Source organism: Podarcis filfolensis (assembly GCF_964270895.1).
Source record: "Podarcis filfolensis genome assembly, chromosome: 3".
Lineage (NCBI taxonomy): Eukaryota > Metazoa > Chordata > Lepidosauria > Squamata > Lacertidae > Podarcis > Podarcis filfolensis.
Genome location: NC_139606.1, coordinates 93,929,518 through 93,946,841, shown reverse-complemented (window position 1 = coordinate 93,946,841; position 17,324 = coordinate 93,929,518). Strand labels below are relative to the sequence as shown.

The following is a 17,324-nucleotide window of genomic DNA, read 5'->3' as shown; positions in this document are numbered from 1 at the left end:
ACGGCTTCTCTAAATTTGGGACATTCCTTGGAGGGTCTGTAATTACCCGTAGCCCCTTTTCTCAGGACAGTCAGTCTTGCCAGGAGTCAGTCTCACAGAGGCCTTCTGCTGGTTTTCTATTAGCCAAGCTTGCAGGCAGTTCTCTCTCTGGTCCTTGCTGAACTTTTCCTTGCTGCTCACAGTCCTTTGAACTTTTCCTTGCTGCTCACAGTCTCTGCCAATCTTCAGCTTAAGATAGTGAATTCAGCTCTTTTGTGGGGAGGGCAGGCTATTTTACCAGGCTGTTCCTAGCCTCTTCAATAGTTGCTTTCCTATCTTCCACCTGCTTCAACTCCAGCCTTCTCTCCTAGCTGCTTCTTGTGGTCCATAGTGTCAGACAGTCTCACACTCCCTCTGAACAGATTTGAGTGGCATAGAATTCTAGGCCACTTTGATCCAGGCAACAGGCCCTCAGGATTCTTATTATTACCAAACTGTTTTGGAGACAGTGACAGAATATGTGGAACGGGGGTAGTGAATGTGGTGCCCTCTGGCTTTTGTTGGATTTCAACTCCCCTCCTCCCCAATCAGCACAGCCGATGATGAGAGTTGTAGTCCAACAACATTTGGAGGACACACCATGTTGGCAGATGCAAGAAGGAAAAATCCATGTTTGGTTGTCAAGAAATTTACAAGCCTTTACACAGCGGCCACCAATGGACCCTTCTGGTTTTGAGAAGGGGGTGAGAAGGGGCAGGTGTGGGAAATAACATAATTATTAAGCCCTCCAATGAATGCTTTCCCTGTCCTGCTCAGCATGGAAAGTGTAATGTAGTAGGGGAGATTCACAACCTGGGAAAGGCTCCACATTCACCACTGACCACGCCAAGCCAACTCTCCAGTCTGTCACTGCGCCACCAGTAGTGATTGGTTAGTCCCAGATGCACTCCCTGTTCACTGGGCAGGGATATAGAACTTCATTAATCATTCTGTAATCCCTAAGATGTAACATTATCCATCACTCACATGGCAAATATAATAGTCTAGCACAGTGGTGAAGAAAGATGAGACTTAGAAGATGGATAACTTGGGGAAAGAAACATAGTTTTTCTGGAGGAGGCTGCAGACAACTTCCCGCTCGCAGTTCAAAAATGAGAAAATCCACAGACCTGGCATTCTAGAAATGTTTGGATACATAATATTGATTAAGAGTTCTACTCATAACCATCCAGAACTCAGGGTTTTTCTTTGTTTTTCAATAGCTGTAAATGTTTTGCTTTATAACGAATCTGTCCTCTTAAATGTACGTTTCTGGCCCTAGTAGAAATCAACTTTATATTGCTAAAGCAAAGAGTGTTTGTTTAGTTGCTCCCCACCCACCACCAGAAACTGAAATCTTCACTGGAAAATGCAGCTCAGACTTATAAAGGGAAGATAAAGCATCTTTTTGCTGTTTAGAAATGACAGACTTCAGACTAATAGACTGTGAATTTTTGAGCTATTATTGCAAAGGTGGCCACCTTGTTTGTTATTGTTTTGTTGTGGTCTGCCAACAGATCACAAATAATATCAGTCAAGGCCCAATCAGCTCTTGCTTTCAAAAAAGCCCCCCCCCCAAATGAGTCTGGGGATCTCTATTCAAGGGACAATGCAAAAGGTAATGCACTGCATCTTCCATCTCCCCAGTAGCAGAAACACATGTCTGCTACTAAGGCACTCAGGTAATTTTTAAAATAGCATCAGTTGTACCAGTTACTTGTTTATGTTCAATGCCAATTGTCTACTTAATTGTAGCATTACTTGAACAGTAATGCCCTACATTGTGTAACCTGGTTTAACCTCCTTGTTCTACAAAGCCCCAAATGTTGTAACCTTTCCTTCTAGGGGAGTTGCTCCAGCCCCTTGATCATTTTCCTTTTGAATCTTGACAGTATCGTTTCTCAGTTGAGGCAAGCAGAACCATGCACAGTATTCTAAGTGCAGCCACACCATAGCTTTCTGCAATCTCCTCTGCCTCTTTTAGCTTGCCTTTGGCTCCCTTGTTATCCAAAGGTCTAATGGCCTCCTTTGCTGGCCTCCTTTCATACACACACACACACACATATATATGTATGTATGTATGTATGTATGTATGTATGTTAACAATGTGTTCCTTACTTCTTCTTTTGCATCCCTTATTGCCTGCTTGCATTTCTTCAGCCAAAGTTTGCATTCCTTTTTGTTTTCCCCATTTGGACAAGACTTGGACATTTTCTGAAGGAAAGCTTCTTGCCTTTAATAGCTTCCTGCAGGTATCTTCTCAGTCCCAGTGGTTCATTTCCTGATCTGCAGTGTACGTTGCAGCTGAGCTTCTATTATTGTTGTTTTGAACAACACCCAGGCTTTCTGGAGAGATTTGGCCATCTTCATTTTCCCTTTCACCTTCCTTTTTACCTATCTCCTCATTTTGGGAGAGTTCATTCTTCTGGAGTGACTGTTGGGCTTCCTTGACAATTGCCAAGTTGATTTATTCTCAGTTGAAAATCTAGCTCTGAAATTATCTACTAAATTGTCCTTCGTCAATATGGCACCTTCCAGATGTTACTGAACTGCAACTCCCATCCTTAACCATTGACCATTTTGGCTGGGGCTGAAGGGAGCTGTAGTTCAAAATGTCTGGAGAGCACCAGATTGGGGAAGACTGTACCAAATGTCCTTCTTGCATTAATCCACCAATGACACAATCTTATACATGTCAATACAGAAGCAAGTCGCACTGGGTTGAACAGGGTTTGGTCTTAAGTAGCTTAAATAGACACTATGTTTGATAGGGTTTACTGCCCAATAAATGGGCTTTAGGATTGCAATCTAAGTTGACTTAGCGCAACTTGCCGTATAACTCAGGCATAAAGCCAATGGGCCAAGACAGATTTCAGCAAACAATAAAAGCTCCAGATTTATCTCCCTTCCATTCTACTACTGTGTTTCCCCCCTCTTACTCGCTTTGAGACCACTGCTGTTACCTTCTGTGGTGGAAATCAAAGAACACAAAACACAGTGCTTGCCGGGAATGAGCGCAGCCCACATAAAGCTCAGGAGAACTGCAGGAGAGATGTGAAAACTTGCTGATCAATATATAACTCTGCATGCTGTATTGTGCTAATGAAGGTCCAAACAGAAGCTTTTGTCAGACCACCCTGAATATCCAGCTACTGGACAGAGAATTGGAAACAGTCTTCAAACACTTCTGCTGTACATTATAATCTAGTGAGGAAAGCCAGCTACAGAAAAGACAACTGTTGCCAAGTTTAATGTAAAGTGCATGTAATATGATCTGTTGTACCTTTGGAAGATCAAATCATTTGCCTGTTTAACTTTCCAAATGGGAAAATCCTTACTTCCTGTTTTCTTTCCACACTTTCTCATATTTCTTTCTCTCTCTTTCTCTCTCTCTCTCTCTCTCTCTCTCTCTGTGTGTACAAAGACTAGTCACCTACATTGTGTGAATGCATCAATGGATTATCAGTTCCATCAGTGGATTGCAAATATTTGGCAACCAGTGCTTAGAAGATACACAGGGCTAAAAGAGTCAAGATGTAGGTCTGTCTGCATCTCAGGATCGAGACAGAACCATGGTGGTGTCCCTTTCCTGAAAGCCCTCTCCTCTTAGGGCTGGGTCCACACACCTGCTTTCCCTTACGAAATGATTTCTAGGTCAAGGAAGAGCAAACGTTTCCCCTGTAGGTTCCTGCAAATGTCTTTGTTGTTGCACTTGGCAGCCCTGAATGACTTGTAAGTCTGCCTTGTCAGGTGGCAGGCCTGGGGCACATGCTTGTGTGAGGTCCCTGGGTGAGACGAGCGCCAGCCTGCAGCTTGATGAGACAGGCAGGGAATCTTCAGTGTAAGATCCCTGAAAGCAATGCCACCGTCTCCCCTGACCCATCCCGACCAAGCAAATTACAGTCTTAAGGGGAATAATTGCTTGGGCAGAAGTTGTCGGTGAGCCAATCAGTGTACATTTTGGGGAAGCAAATACAATACGATAATCTTTATTGTCATTGTCCCATACATAACAGCGAAATTGAAAAAATCTACATCAGACATTCAAAAACCCACAAGCCTGCTGTCCCATCTATCCCAGCTTGGTTAGCCCCTAAAAACTCTGATACCCTATAATTGAATACAATATACTCACATAAAGACTACCTTACACTGAGTTTAAAACCAAAATCTCATTTGGATAGAAACTGTTTCTCAGGCGGCTAGTCCTAGTCTTTATAACCCTGTACCTTCTTCCAGAAGGCAGAAGCTGAAAGAGATCATTTCCGGGGTGCGCACTATCCTGCACTATCTCTGCAGCTTTCTTATGGCACCTGGAAGCATAGATTTGATCCAAGGTGGGAAGAATGCACCCAATTATTCTCTCCACAGTCTTTGCAACCCTGGACAGCATTGTTTTTCCCCTGACCGTGCAGCTCTACTAATGAGTAAATATTTCCATGTGACTAGGTGCAAAGGCACCTGAGTAGGAGCAGTGTTTTCTAGTGCTGTGTTTTGTCTGTGCATGGCCAGGAACACTGTGTGAAAATTTATTACTTGCTTAAGAAGCACTTATTGTTCAGTGAGAGAGAGGTGACTTGGAACAGGGATGGGGGACCCTCTCGTCCTTCGGTACTGGCTGAGGCCAAAGAGAATTGGAAAATAACAACATATGGAGGACCACTTGTCTCCCAGCTGTAATTTAGAACATGGTGGAGACCACATCATCAATTCCTGGGTATTTGCTAATTCTGAAGACACCTACTCAAAGCAACCACTGGGATGTACACAGAAGCCTTTAAAAAATAAAAAAGCTCTTTAGCTAAAATAACAGCAGCTTGTGAATATGGTGAATGTGCCGTGTAAAGTAAGGAGCAGCTATTTTTAACTCAAAACAACAGTCCCTGGAAATGTGGTTATTAAATTTGAATGATCTGGTGGGCAGATGCTTTGCTGCCACTGTAAACAGATTAGGGATGCATCTCTTCAGTTGCCAATCACAGATTTCGCCAGAGAGAAATAAAAACATCCCGTCCTCTTGGGAATGTGGTCTCTCTCTCTCTCTCTCCCCCCCCCCATTGGAAGACAGTTGAAACACATAGGCTGGCACGTGACAATAGGTTTTAAGATACTTGGAGGAGGTTGTCATTGTTTCTCGGTGCTCACACAGTTGTTTCTTTTGTGACACTGTCATTTCTGGCCGAATCGGTTTTGCAGGTTTCGAAAAAAGCCAAATGGAGGATTGGCAAATGAAATCCTTTGCCCTAAATTAGTTGTTTGCCTTCCATCACGGATATGTGTCCATGCCCTGAAACCATTCAGGTAGCTGCATTCTCCCTGGTAGGTGCCTACAAAGGAAAAAACCAGCCTGCACCCAGTACCAGTCAGTTTCACAGAACTACCCAACCCAACCCCAGTATCTCTTTCCTGGGTAGTCACAGCAAGCCTATATACACATCCAAACTAGATGTTACCCTCAGACACATGTATTATTGCATCAGGTATGAGGAACCTGTGACCCTTCAGATTCTGCTGGACTACAAGTCCCATCGTCCCTGACCACTGGCCTTACAGGATGGGACTGATGCAAGTTTGAGTCCAGCAACATCTGGAGGGGCACAGGCTGCCCACCCCTGCATTGCACCCTTTTAAAACAGAGAAACCTGCTTTGGTTTCCCCCAACTTCAAAGTAGCCCTCCACTACAAGGTTCGCTGATGCAAACTTCCTATTGGAACTCATTTGAAGCGGTGAACCCACTGTGGGGGGATTTGAAAATGGCAGGTTGGGGGGGAATTTAAAATACTCACCTCCCCGCTGCTTGTCCAATCTCAATCGCCCCTTCAGAAGTGGCCCTTCTTATTCAAAAATGACCACTGGGATGGCATCACAGGCATCTATATGTGTGATTTGGTCCTTAAGATATATGTGAAATTCAGAATTGTTGTGGGGGTTGGGGTTTTTGGCTCCTTTGTACTTATTTTCATATATGATGCATGCCTGGGGTGCTTCCCCCCCCCCCGCCAGAACTTGCTGGAACTCAGTTCCAGCACCTCTCTCAGATGGGCGTCATTGCCACTCTTAAGAGAACGAGGGAGGTGTTCCTGGTGAGTTCTTCCACCTCTTTTCCTAGAAAAATAGCCCTGTGAATGCCCCTCTATTAACATCAGGGTCACAAGGGGTGAACAGTGGTAATTAGCAGTTTTTGAAGTCCAGCTGCGCTACACACACTTCTCATTTCTTGGAGAAGCCTCCTATGAAAGAGGGGAGAAGGTTTGTGACTCTCGCATGCCTCACAGCGAGGAGAGGATCTTGCCGGAAAGACATGTGGTGACGGCCTAATAACCTCTTCCTTTGAATTTGCCTTCCATGCAAGCAGTATCAGTTACCGTTGTTTCATTGTTATGGAAGGAGGAGATGTTTCTGGATGGAATCCCATATGCAGATCAGGGAGCAGGCTTTAAAAACAGAGGGTGGGAAGTAGCTCTTCCACCTTGTACAGAAGTTCTGCTTTGTTTTTGAAACTGTGTGTGTGTGTGTGTGTGTGTGTGTGTGTGTTTTATCGGCTGAAACTTAAACAACTGAAAGAGCCCTACAAGGCAGAGGTCTAGGGAAGCCAGCCAGAGCAAAGAGAGCTTTGCAAACCACTTTTAATCACAATCAAGTGACTCTTATAAATATTTGCATATATGCCGCATCAAAGCCTCGTACGTTCATGTGATTCAGTCATGAAAGATAAAGGGGAAAGCAACAGGACCGCCGTGGCTTGTGGCTGCTTGAATTAAGGATGGGCAGAGCACCAGGAGAGAGCAGACGTGCGGAGGAAGAGGGGAGCCCGCCAAAGTTTTAACAAACACGAAAAGAAATAAAAATAAATCTCTGGAACATTTATTGCCCCCTTTCGTTGGAAGGCTCGGGTTGGGGCTCTCAGCTTTCCCTCTCTCTGTGTGTGGATGCGAGATTGCAAAATAGTAAAAAAATCAACCCGGATGGTCTGACTTCCCGCACTCCCCCGCCCAAATAACAAAGAGAAAGTTGTTTATGTCTCCCCAAAACAGGAAACATATTGAATTAGTTCCACTCACTTAGGATAGTCTATCAAAGAGTAGCTGATGTGTCTGCTCTCTAGCAGGGAAAGCTGCACTTGCAGTTGAAATGGACCAGACTCACATCTCATCAAATCTGAAAGATTTCCAAAGGGCATAATAACAATAATAATTTGTTTCGCCGTTGTTGTTCACGTGGAACCCTTGCAGCCCAGCACCATGGCACTTCGCTGCGTTCCAGTGGGTCTAAGCAGCTTCAAATTGTCACTAGAGGTGACTGTGTTGTTTAGTCGTTTAGTCGTGTCCGACTCTTCGTGACCCCATGGACCAGAGCACTCCAGGCACTCCTGTCTTCCACTGCCTCCCACAGTTTGGTCAAACTCATGCTGGTAGCTTCGAGAACACTATCCAACCATCTCATCCTCTGTCGCCCCCTTCTTCTTGTGCCCTCAATGTTTCCCAGCATCAGGGTCTTTTCCAGGGAGTCTTCTCTTCTCATGAGGTGGCCAAGGTATTGGAGCCTCGGCTTCAGGACCTGTCCTTCCGGTGAGCACCTTAAGAATGGATAGGTTTGATCTTCTTGCAGTCCATGGGACTCTCAAGAGTCTCCTCCAGCGCCATAATTCAAAAGCATCAATTCTTCAGCGATCAGCCTTCTTTATGGTCCAGCTCTCACTTCCATACATCACTACTGGGAAAACCATGGCTTTAACTATACGGACCTTTGTTGGCAAGGTGATGTCTCTGCTTTTTAAGATGCTGTCTAGGTTTGCCATCACCTTTCTCCCAAGGAGCAGGTGTCTTTTAATTTCGTGACTGCTGTCACCATCTGCAGTGATCATGGAGCCCAAGAAAGTAAAATCTCTCACTGCCTCCATTTCTTCCAGAGGTGATTGTACCAGGAGACAAATTGAAGTGGCTGCTCCAATGACAAACTAGGAAACAAAGAAAGAACTTGGTGTGCTCTATCAAAAAGTACGAGACAAAGCCGATAAACAACTGGAACACCAGCGCAGTGTTGTTCTCCTGCACAGCTCTTGTTCCTTTCACAAGGTTTTTTGGGTTTTTTTTGCACAGGAAAACTTTCTGGCAAATCATGCCCCTTGCAGATTAGCATGCATTGGAGGGGAAGGGCCCACAGTAGGCCACCAGCTGGATTTCTGCTTCAGGAGCGGTGACACATGCTTAGTAAATTGCGTTGTTGTCCACTCACAGTTTCAGACTGTGAATATAAGTAGCGTTCACACCAGCATCTGTTAGCTGCTTTTAAATAAGTAGCAGTTTGAGCTATTATGTTTTGAGAGGGAAACTGTCAAAATTTAATTCATGTGTGCATGTGGATGGTGCACCCAACATCCCTTTAAAACAGTAGCAAAAAATAATAAGAAATATGTTTTCTTGTCTGCCATTGCATCTGAAAGTGTTGTTCTGTAGAGTTTTTCCAAGTTTTGGTGAACTTCGGTTGCGGTGACTTTGCAGACTTCATAACTCCCATTTAGTGTGATTTGGGAGCTTCCACTTCAAATACTGAGCCAGAATTGTAGCTGTCCAGGGCTTTGATTTCTTACTTAAGGTGTTTTTACCCCAGTCAGTATCACTTGTTGAGATGGAACCATGAACATAACTGATATATATTTCCACAACAGATATCCAATTTCTGATTTTAAGTTTTAAATATTGTTTTTATGGTACCATTTTATGTATATTTGTTGTGAACCGCTTTGATGTTTTCTTTATGAATTAGTGTATGTGTGTATATATATATATATATTTAGACCATGCGGGTGGTGCTGTGGTCTAAACCACAGAGCCTAGGGCTTGCCGATCAGAAGGTCGATAGTTCGAATCCCCGCGACGGGTGAGCTCCCGTTGCTCGGTCCCAGCTCCTGCCCACCTAGCATTTTGAAAGCACATCAAAGTGCAAGTAGATAAATAGGTACCTCTCCGGCGGGAAGGTAAACGGCGTTTCCGTGTGTTGCTCTGGTTCGCCAAAAGCAGCTTAGTCATGCTGGCCACATGACCCAGAAGCTGTCTGTGGACAAATGCCAGCTTCCTCGGCCAATAAAGCGAGATGAGCGCCGCAACTGGACCTAACGGTCAGGGGTCCCATTATCTTTATATCTATCTATCTATCTATCTATCTATCTATCTATCTATCTATCTGATGTAGCCATTTCCTTAGTAATCTGCTGTTGACTGTCCCAGGATCTTTAGAAGCTCCCAAGCCAGATGGACAGATGAACAGGTAGATAGTCATTTCCCCCATATATTCGTGGTCCACCTTTCCTGAGATGGAGCCCAAGGTTGGGTACATGTGGTTCCCAAGCAGTCATCCATCCACACACTGACCAAACCCGTAGCCGCTTAGATTCAGCAAGCTAGCAGCTCCATATGCATTCAAACCATACCCTGGGACAGATGGATGGCTGGTGCAAGAGATACCTGTCCATGAGCCAATCACTGTAACCAGCAGTGTTGAAAAAGGGGGGGTGGGGTAAATGGATAACTGATAGGTTGGAAGAGAACCCACAGAACATATTTAAGGTGGATCAGAGAGAGGAGAGGAAATTCCGTTGCCCTGTCACTACGCTAGTGGAGCCACTTGACTGGATACTGCCCATGACATAAAGCAGCTGTAAAATCAAGAGTTGACTTTTACGCACTTTTGCACCTGAAGCAAAAAAGAGAGACAAAATTAACATGCAGAGGATGCATTTTGGTATTAGCTTCCTCAGTCAGCACCAAATCACGTGTGTTAGTCATGCAACACTAATTCCGTATGAACTGCACTGCTGCATTTCCAAGCCTAAATTAAAGTGGCTGCTTTTAACCTCATAATTCACCAGAGCTGCTAGAACTGATGGGACTCCAATAACATCTGGAAGGCCAAACCTTTGACCTTACCGACTCCTGCTTTATAGCCTTAAATGATTTGGGTGTAAGTTATTTGGTTATGGGCCTTTATTGGCGTAGGTTTAAACAATAAAATCGTGTAAAGGCATCCAAATACATTAATAATCCAAACACTTACAATATATAAAAGACTAGATATCCACCATTGAATAAATCAGGCAACTTTGGATTTAGATTTAAAGATCTCAGCTAAATACCCCGAAACAATCTTGGTAGTTTGGGGAGTATCATCCCTCAACAAATAATTGGATTACAGACTCTTTGTAAATCAATATTTTAAGCTGTAAGGGAGCCACTAGGAGATATCTGCGAAGGGTGTCAAGAAGAGGACAATCCAAAATTTTGTGATCTGGTGTTTTCTTATTACAGGAGCAGAATCTGTTCTGGAAGGGGATTTTTTTGAACCTTCCAAACAAAACAGATGAGGGGACTGCATTTAGATGAGCTAGCTTAAAAGCTCTGTGATGCAATGGAGTATCTAAATTATAAAGGCAATTAGGCATTGCTCCATGGTGGGGCTACAATCCCAAGTAAGCAGATGAACACACAAAAGGCTGGGAGGGGTAGAGTTTTTGGATTTCATGGTCTAGCAGTCTCTGCTTGATGACAGAGAAGATTTGTGACTCATCCAATAAAAGAAGGGAATCTGTTACAATCCCTATTTGCCTGAGTTTGAAGGTAATATCAGAAAACAATGTAAAATTATGTGTATCTCTCAATAAAGAAGTTAGTAAACTTTCTGGGTCTGTATTAAAGTGATTTTTTAAGCAGTATTTGAAAGTCACAATCCAGCCCCTAGATTCTAAGAGATGCTGGCCTAACTCTGCACAAATAGCAAGATAGGAGATGTATTTTTGAACTCTTAGAATTTGTCAGAAGAAGGAGGCCTGTACACCCTCGACTTTGTTGTTAAAGTCAGTTATCCATAAAGGAGTTGCGAAACAGTTTTTGCACTATAGCCCCTAACCGCTGCAGGCACATTACCATCAAAAATTAGAATTGTTTAATTCATGCTGCAGAGCATTTAGCTAAGTCGGTTATCCCGTTACGATGGGTCACCCATTTTAGATTGTAATAAAAGGTGATCCATTAATCTTTAAAGCTTTTAGCTTGTTCGATTTCTTGATCACCAATACACCATTTAGATGAATGCCAATTCTTTGAAAATACCAAGATCTTGGATTTTGAGTAATTAATCGCTAGGTGATTTCCTTGGCAGTAATGAAAGAATGCTTTTAGACATCTAAAAGTGCCCAACTCTGGTGCAGGAGAGGAGAAAAGTGTCATCAGCATGTAAAACTATGGGAACTGCCTTAGGTCCTAACCTAGGAGGGTGGCCATTCACAACAAGTAGATGTTGTTTCATTAAATAGATTTAGAGCAAGAATACAGCTTTGTTTGACTTCTTTAGTAGTTGTAAAGCTAGGTGACAAGTGACCGTCTGGGGAAATCTTCACCTGACACATGGTATTTGTATGCAGCTTTTTTTATCAATAAAAATAATCAGGGTTCTAGCCCAATAGCATTCAGTTCTTCCCATAACAACCCCCTGGGTATCAAGTCAGAAGCACTTTACAGATCAATAAAAGCTAGATATAACTTTCCCCTTTTGGATTTCATATACTTATCTGCTAAAAAGGCAAGTGAGAGACAGTCATCAATAGTTGATTTCTGTTTTGTAAATCTGATCTGTTTAGGGCCAATAATTCTGTTCATTTTAATCCAATCCAATAGACAGTGCTCTGTTTAGAGTAGAGTATACTTTTAGTGGACAGAAGACTAATAGGGCAATAATTACACGGCTGCCCAGGATCGCTTTTTTAAATAAATTGGGATCATTACAGAAGTCAACCATGACTTTGTAACATTTTGTCCATGTCCAGGAATTTGGTGATCACCACTTCGAATTGCGGGGATCATCTAATCCTTTTCAGGATACTATGAGAAGCCTGATCTGAGTTACCAGGCTTCAAGATCTTATCAGCTGGGCTGCATTGTATAGTCAGAAGTAAGGGGAGTGTTCACTTTCTGTATGGACTCCAATAGAAAAGAAGTTGACATCAGAATATAGGTTTAGAGCAGGCATGGCCAAACTTGGCCCTCCAGCTGTTTTGGGACTACAGTTCCCATCATCCCTGACCACTGGTCCTGTTAGCTAGGGATGATGGGAGTTGTAGTCCCAAAACATCTGGAGAACCAAGTTTGGCCATTCCTGGCTTAGAGAATAGATAGAATAGTCAACTACACTATGACCCCTTGTCGAGATAAAAGTAAACTCATCATCACCAGGTAAGTTATTCAGTCCATTTAAGATAACTGCATTATGGGCAGTACAAAAATCCATAAGTTTTAACTCTGCTCTATTACTTAATCCATCCTTAGAGGAGCAGGAAACAGACAATGGAGTAGGTATTATATCTATTCCTTGAAAGCGCAATTGGCTTGTCCCAATTAGCAGTTAGAATCATCTCATCTCCTGAGGGAGGGAGGCAGAAATTTACCAAAATTACCAGTTGATTATTCATAGTTATTAGGTAAGCTTGGCCTAATGGAGGATAAGTGCCAAAAGGAGTTGTATTGAATGGCAGGCCAGATCTGATTAAGATCAATAAGCCAGCTTTGTGGAGACCTTTGGAGAATTGTCTATGAGCGGGTAGATTGTATGAAGAGAACCCAGCAATGTCACTAACCAGGTTTCTTGAAGTAATATACAATTGAATATACCCCTCCCATCCAGCAATGTTCCAGGAGATGAGGTGAAGAATCCCAGTAGGGGCACCTGCTGGATGCCAATCAGGATCTACAGTTTGATCCAGAGGTCTATTCCTGAGGGACATTGTCATTTATTTGAGGGGCACAAGGAAGGGTTGGGTTAAGTTCCATATCCCCTGAAATCAGATCTATCAGTGGGCTTTGCATTTTACAGATCAGTTGTGGGGATTCTTGGTTTTCAGGGAATAAAAACTTTGCACCATTGCTCTCTATTTGATGGGCCACTTTCACTTCTGTCAGCCTGCCAGCACTTGAAGATAGCAACAGAGGCCTCAAAGTGTCACCAAGTTTGTGGGTATGAGAGACAAAGAGAAGACCTTTTCTATGGTTGCCCCACATCTCTTGAGTCACGTTACCAACTGCAATTGGACAAGTTTTATTCCTACAACTATTTAGGAGACCCCTACAGAATCAGTTGTTTTTGTAGCCTTTCCCCTAAGGTGCTGTGTTTCCCTAATGCTAATTTTGGTTATTGATAACTTTTGTCTTGCAGATTTTTAGGGTTGTGTGTTGTTACTGCATTCTTGATCACGGCTTTGTTGTTCTAACCGTGTTTTCGTATACTTTTTTTAAAAAAAAACTTGAGATAGTTTCCCCTGCTTTAAAGGAGTCTGAGAAACATTTTAAATAAATATAATTAATTCTGAATCCTTGACTGAGGAGCTCATAGTAATCGCTAGGTATTTTTGTTGTCAGTCTCTTTTGATCATGTTGCACGTTCTCCTTTACTAGTACTTAATTCAGAGAGATCCTTCAGAGAGCAGCTTTCCTCCCTATGGAATTCCAGATCTGTTTTTTGGGACATTTGAAACATTCTGGAATGTCATGGGGTAGGACAGGGCAGTTTGGTGCAGGGAAATTATGTGCAGAGAAATGCCTAATTCTTCCCTCCCTTGCCACTTCTGCAATCCTAATCACCTCTCCTCAAGGAACACTTCCTGTTTTAGAAATTGCCATGGAGACAATATGGCTCACTACCATCTAATATGACAATGGCTCTTAATCTAAAGTGAGGCTCACTTGAACACTTAACATTTTAAACCAGCAATTAATATTTAAGTATAGCTACACAAATTGTTAAAAGAAGGAGTCTACATTATTGCTCTGATGCCCATCAGCATGCAGAAAAGATTTTTTTGGTTTCGTGATGAAATACAACTGGTTATCCCCCCTTCTTTAGAGGAGAGGGACTTTATTGCTTTGTGTAAAGTCTTAGATTTGTTATACAATTGTCTGCTTCCTTTCCTCTTCTTTGAGATTCAGTCGAAATATTTAAAAGACAAAACATATTGTCAAGAGTTTAGATATTTTTTTCCTCCAGACTTTTCTTTCTTTCTTTCATAAAGCTACCCACAGCAAACTGCTTGTCATTAAATTCTATTTTCTTGGCAGTTGCTATTAAGCGTATGCAAGTCTGGAGTCATTTGTGAAACATCAGCTGTCATGAGTTTGTTCCAATTTATAATCATCCAGGATTTTCCACGTTGCTTTCAAAGAACAGGGTTAAATGCATGCCCTGAAAGAGAGTTGGAAATGGCTTGCTGATCTGTATTAATCTGCTGTTTCTATAATCAAACACATGTGTTTGTTTATCTGGTTAAATTGTTAATGATATCGAAATTGGCTGCTGGAAGCTGAATCACCCAGCAGACATTTCCGTCGCTGTTTCTTGAGTCTGCCTTGTGCTGTGGCCTGTAAAAGAACAATATATTCATAATTTTAAACCATTACACTAACTTCTTGCAGATCTCATCTCAACAAACCACCCCATCCCCTATTTTAGACGAGTGAGATTTGATGTCTCGGCGATGGAAAAAAACGCTTCCAACCTGGTGAAGGCAGAATTTAGAGTCTTTCGATTGCAGAATCCAAAGGCTCGTGTCTCGGAACAACGGATAGAACTGTATCAGGTAAAACTGTGGTGATCATTGCTATCTCATGACTGTTACCTGTGTGACCCTTTCTGCGCAATGTAGAGTTCGGCTGATTTTAATGTACACTCTCTCTCAACAGGGAACTGTGAGAAATGTAGTTCATGTGAGGCAGGTCTGGGGATCTGCAACAGAATTCTCACTACCTCACCTAACTACCATTCCCAGGATCCTTTGGGAGATGCCAGACCAATATAAATAGTATAAAGCAGATCTAAGTTTGTAGTGTATGTATTAACATATTCAAGAATCTCTTGCACATTTTCTGTCAGATATGAGAGAAATGGGAAGAACAACTTGAACATGTATCCCAGCCAATTCAGTTTCACACTTACTTTAGAAACCACAGTTTAAGCCTCAGATGTGAAAAGAACCATAGTCTGTTGAATTATTTTGACTGGAGTTCATGTTCTCCCTCTTGCTGGGCTAGATGGGTCTTTGGTTTGATCCAGAAGGGATTGTCTTATGTTCTTGGGAGCTGGAAAATGAGGTTTCTCCTTAAGACGCTTTTACGGTAGAATTAAAAAAGTGGTACCTCAGTTTAAGAACTCAATTCATTCTGGAGGTTTGTTCTTAACCTGAAATTGTTATTAACATGAAGCACCACTTTAGCTAATGGGGCCTCCCGCTGCCGCCGCACGCTTTCTGTACTCATTCTGAATCAACGTTCTTAACCTGAGGTAACCTGAAGTGTCTGTAACCTGAATCGTCTGTAACCCAAGGTACCACTATATTAGGTGGGCTGAAACTAAGTTGCTGTGTGAGTATTTTGCACTGGGTATTTTACTAAGGAACACTGCACTGTATTATTGAAGAGATGCCCTTAACACAGAAATGGTGGCGTCTTGTTAACCCAATGCATGCAGAAGGCCCCAGGTTCAAACCCCAGCACCCTCAAGTATGCCTGGAAGAGAACCCTTCCTCAAACGTAGACAATGCTGAGCTAGATATACCAATAATAGTATAGGGCAGCTCCTATATTCCTCTGCTTGAATAATGCTTCTTTCTTAATTTGTGTCTTGCTCCTGTTGGCATGGTGATAGCACAGCACCCCTGAACAGTGAGGTTTAGGGTGAGCACTTCATAAGAATTCTGAACTAATATCAAACATAGTATTAATGAGGGCTGCATCCATGTATAATAATATAAAAAGGTAAAGGGACCCCTGACCACTAGGTCCAGTCGCGGACGACTCTGGGGTTGCGGTGCTCATCTCGCTTTACTGGCCGAGGGAGCCGGCATACATCTTCCGGCCATGTGGCCAGCATGACTAAGCCGCTTCTGGCGAACCAGAGCAGTGCACGGAAACGCCATTTACCTTCCCGCCGGAGTGGTACCTATTTATCTACTTGCACTTTGACGTGCTTTCGAACTGCTAGGTTGGCAGGAGCAGGGACCGAACAAAGGGAGCTCACCCCGTCATGGGGATTCGAGCCACCGACCTTCTGATTGGCAAGCCCTAGACTCTGTGGTTTAGACCACAGCGCCACCCAAGTCCCTAAGTATAATGTATTATATATATATATATATATAAATAATGTCATACATTTATATTATACTCAGAACTATGTCCCACTGATTTCTACAGTTAAGCAAGGATGGGATCCCAGCTCTACAGCTGTGTCTTATAAACATTTACTCAGAAGCCAGTCCAGTTCTTATTCCCAAGGACATGTGCTCAGGATTGCAGCCTTAGTTTGTTAAAAATCAGAGCCGAAAGCTGGGTGGAGTCTTTATCTCATCCTCAACCCGTCTGACCCCATTTTGTCGTCTTTGATTATTGATGCTGCTATACATTCCTGGGAGTTTGTTTTATTTTGTTTCTAACCATTCCGTCACTTAACTGACTTTAAAAAAAGAAGAAGCATTGACTCACTTATTTGTTTGTTTAACACGTTTATACCCCACCCTTTAGCAAAAATAAAAATAAGAAAGACTCTTAGAGCAGCTTACAAAAATCAGTACTAAATTAATCCCTGCCATCTCAGGCTCACAATCTAAAAAGACATGGCACATAAGGAAAAAGGAGTGGGCGGGAGGAGGAAAAAGCAAGCTCCAGAACAAGTGCTTTCAACACAGTTATATAGTTCTATTCAAGCAGATTTCGGCCGTCTACAGTAGCAGCTTCTTGCCAGTGTCAGTGGTTGTCTTTCCCATGATAAAGCGCAGTCCCTCCCTGATGCACTCTTCCTGCCCCCTCTTCAGATCCAGGAGCAGAGTCGGTGACAGTGTCTAGGCCAGGAGGGCAGTTCCTGCCATACATTTCTTGCCTCAGACAGCTACATTGTGACGGTATTTAGAGTTCTCCTTCATGGGAGTTTGATGGAGTTACCCCTCCTCTCTTGCCGATGTCTGTGGCACTTCATATATAGTGAACTTGCATCTTCATATGCAATTCAGTTAAATCAGAGTGCTGAGATTTGAGACGGATTAGTGCTGAGATCTGAGACACGGGTGGCGCTGTGGTCTAAACCACTGAGCCTCTTGGGCTTGCTGATCAGAAGGTTGGCGGTTCAAATCCCCGCAACCGGGTGAACTCCCATTGCTCGGTCCCAGCTCCTGCCAACCTAGCAATTCAAAAGCACACCCAAAAGTGCAAGTAGATAAATAGGAACCGCTCCGGCGGGAAGATAAACGGCGTTTCCATGCGCTGCTCTGGTTCTCCAG

At 43.0% G+C, this 17,324-nt stretch overlaps 1 protein-coding gene across 1 annotated transcript in view; it reads left to right on the top strand.

Moving 5' to 3' along the window:
* TGFB2 (transforming growth factor beta 2) overlaps positions 1–17,324 on the top strand; it is an 82,999-nt gene that overhangs the window by 47,116 nt on the left and 18,559 nt on the right. Inside the window, exon 2 of the mRNA XM_083605410.1 lies at positions 14,473–14,636. Coding sequence (XP_083461536.1) covers positions 14,473–14,636 — 164 coding nt within the window. The remainder of the gene's footprint in view (positions 1–14,472; positions 14,637–17,324) is intronic.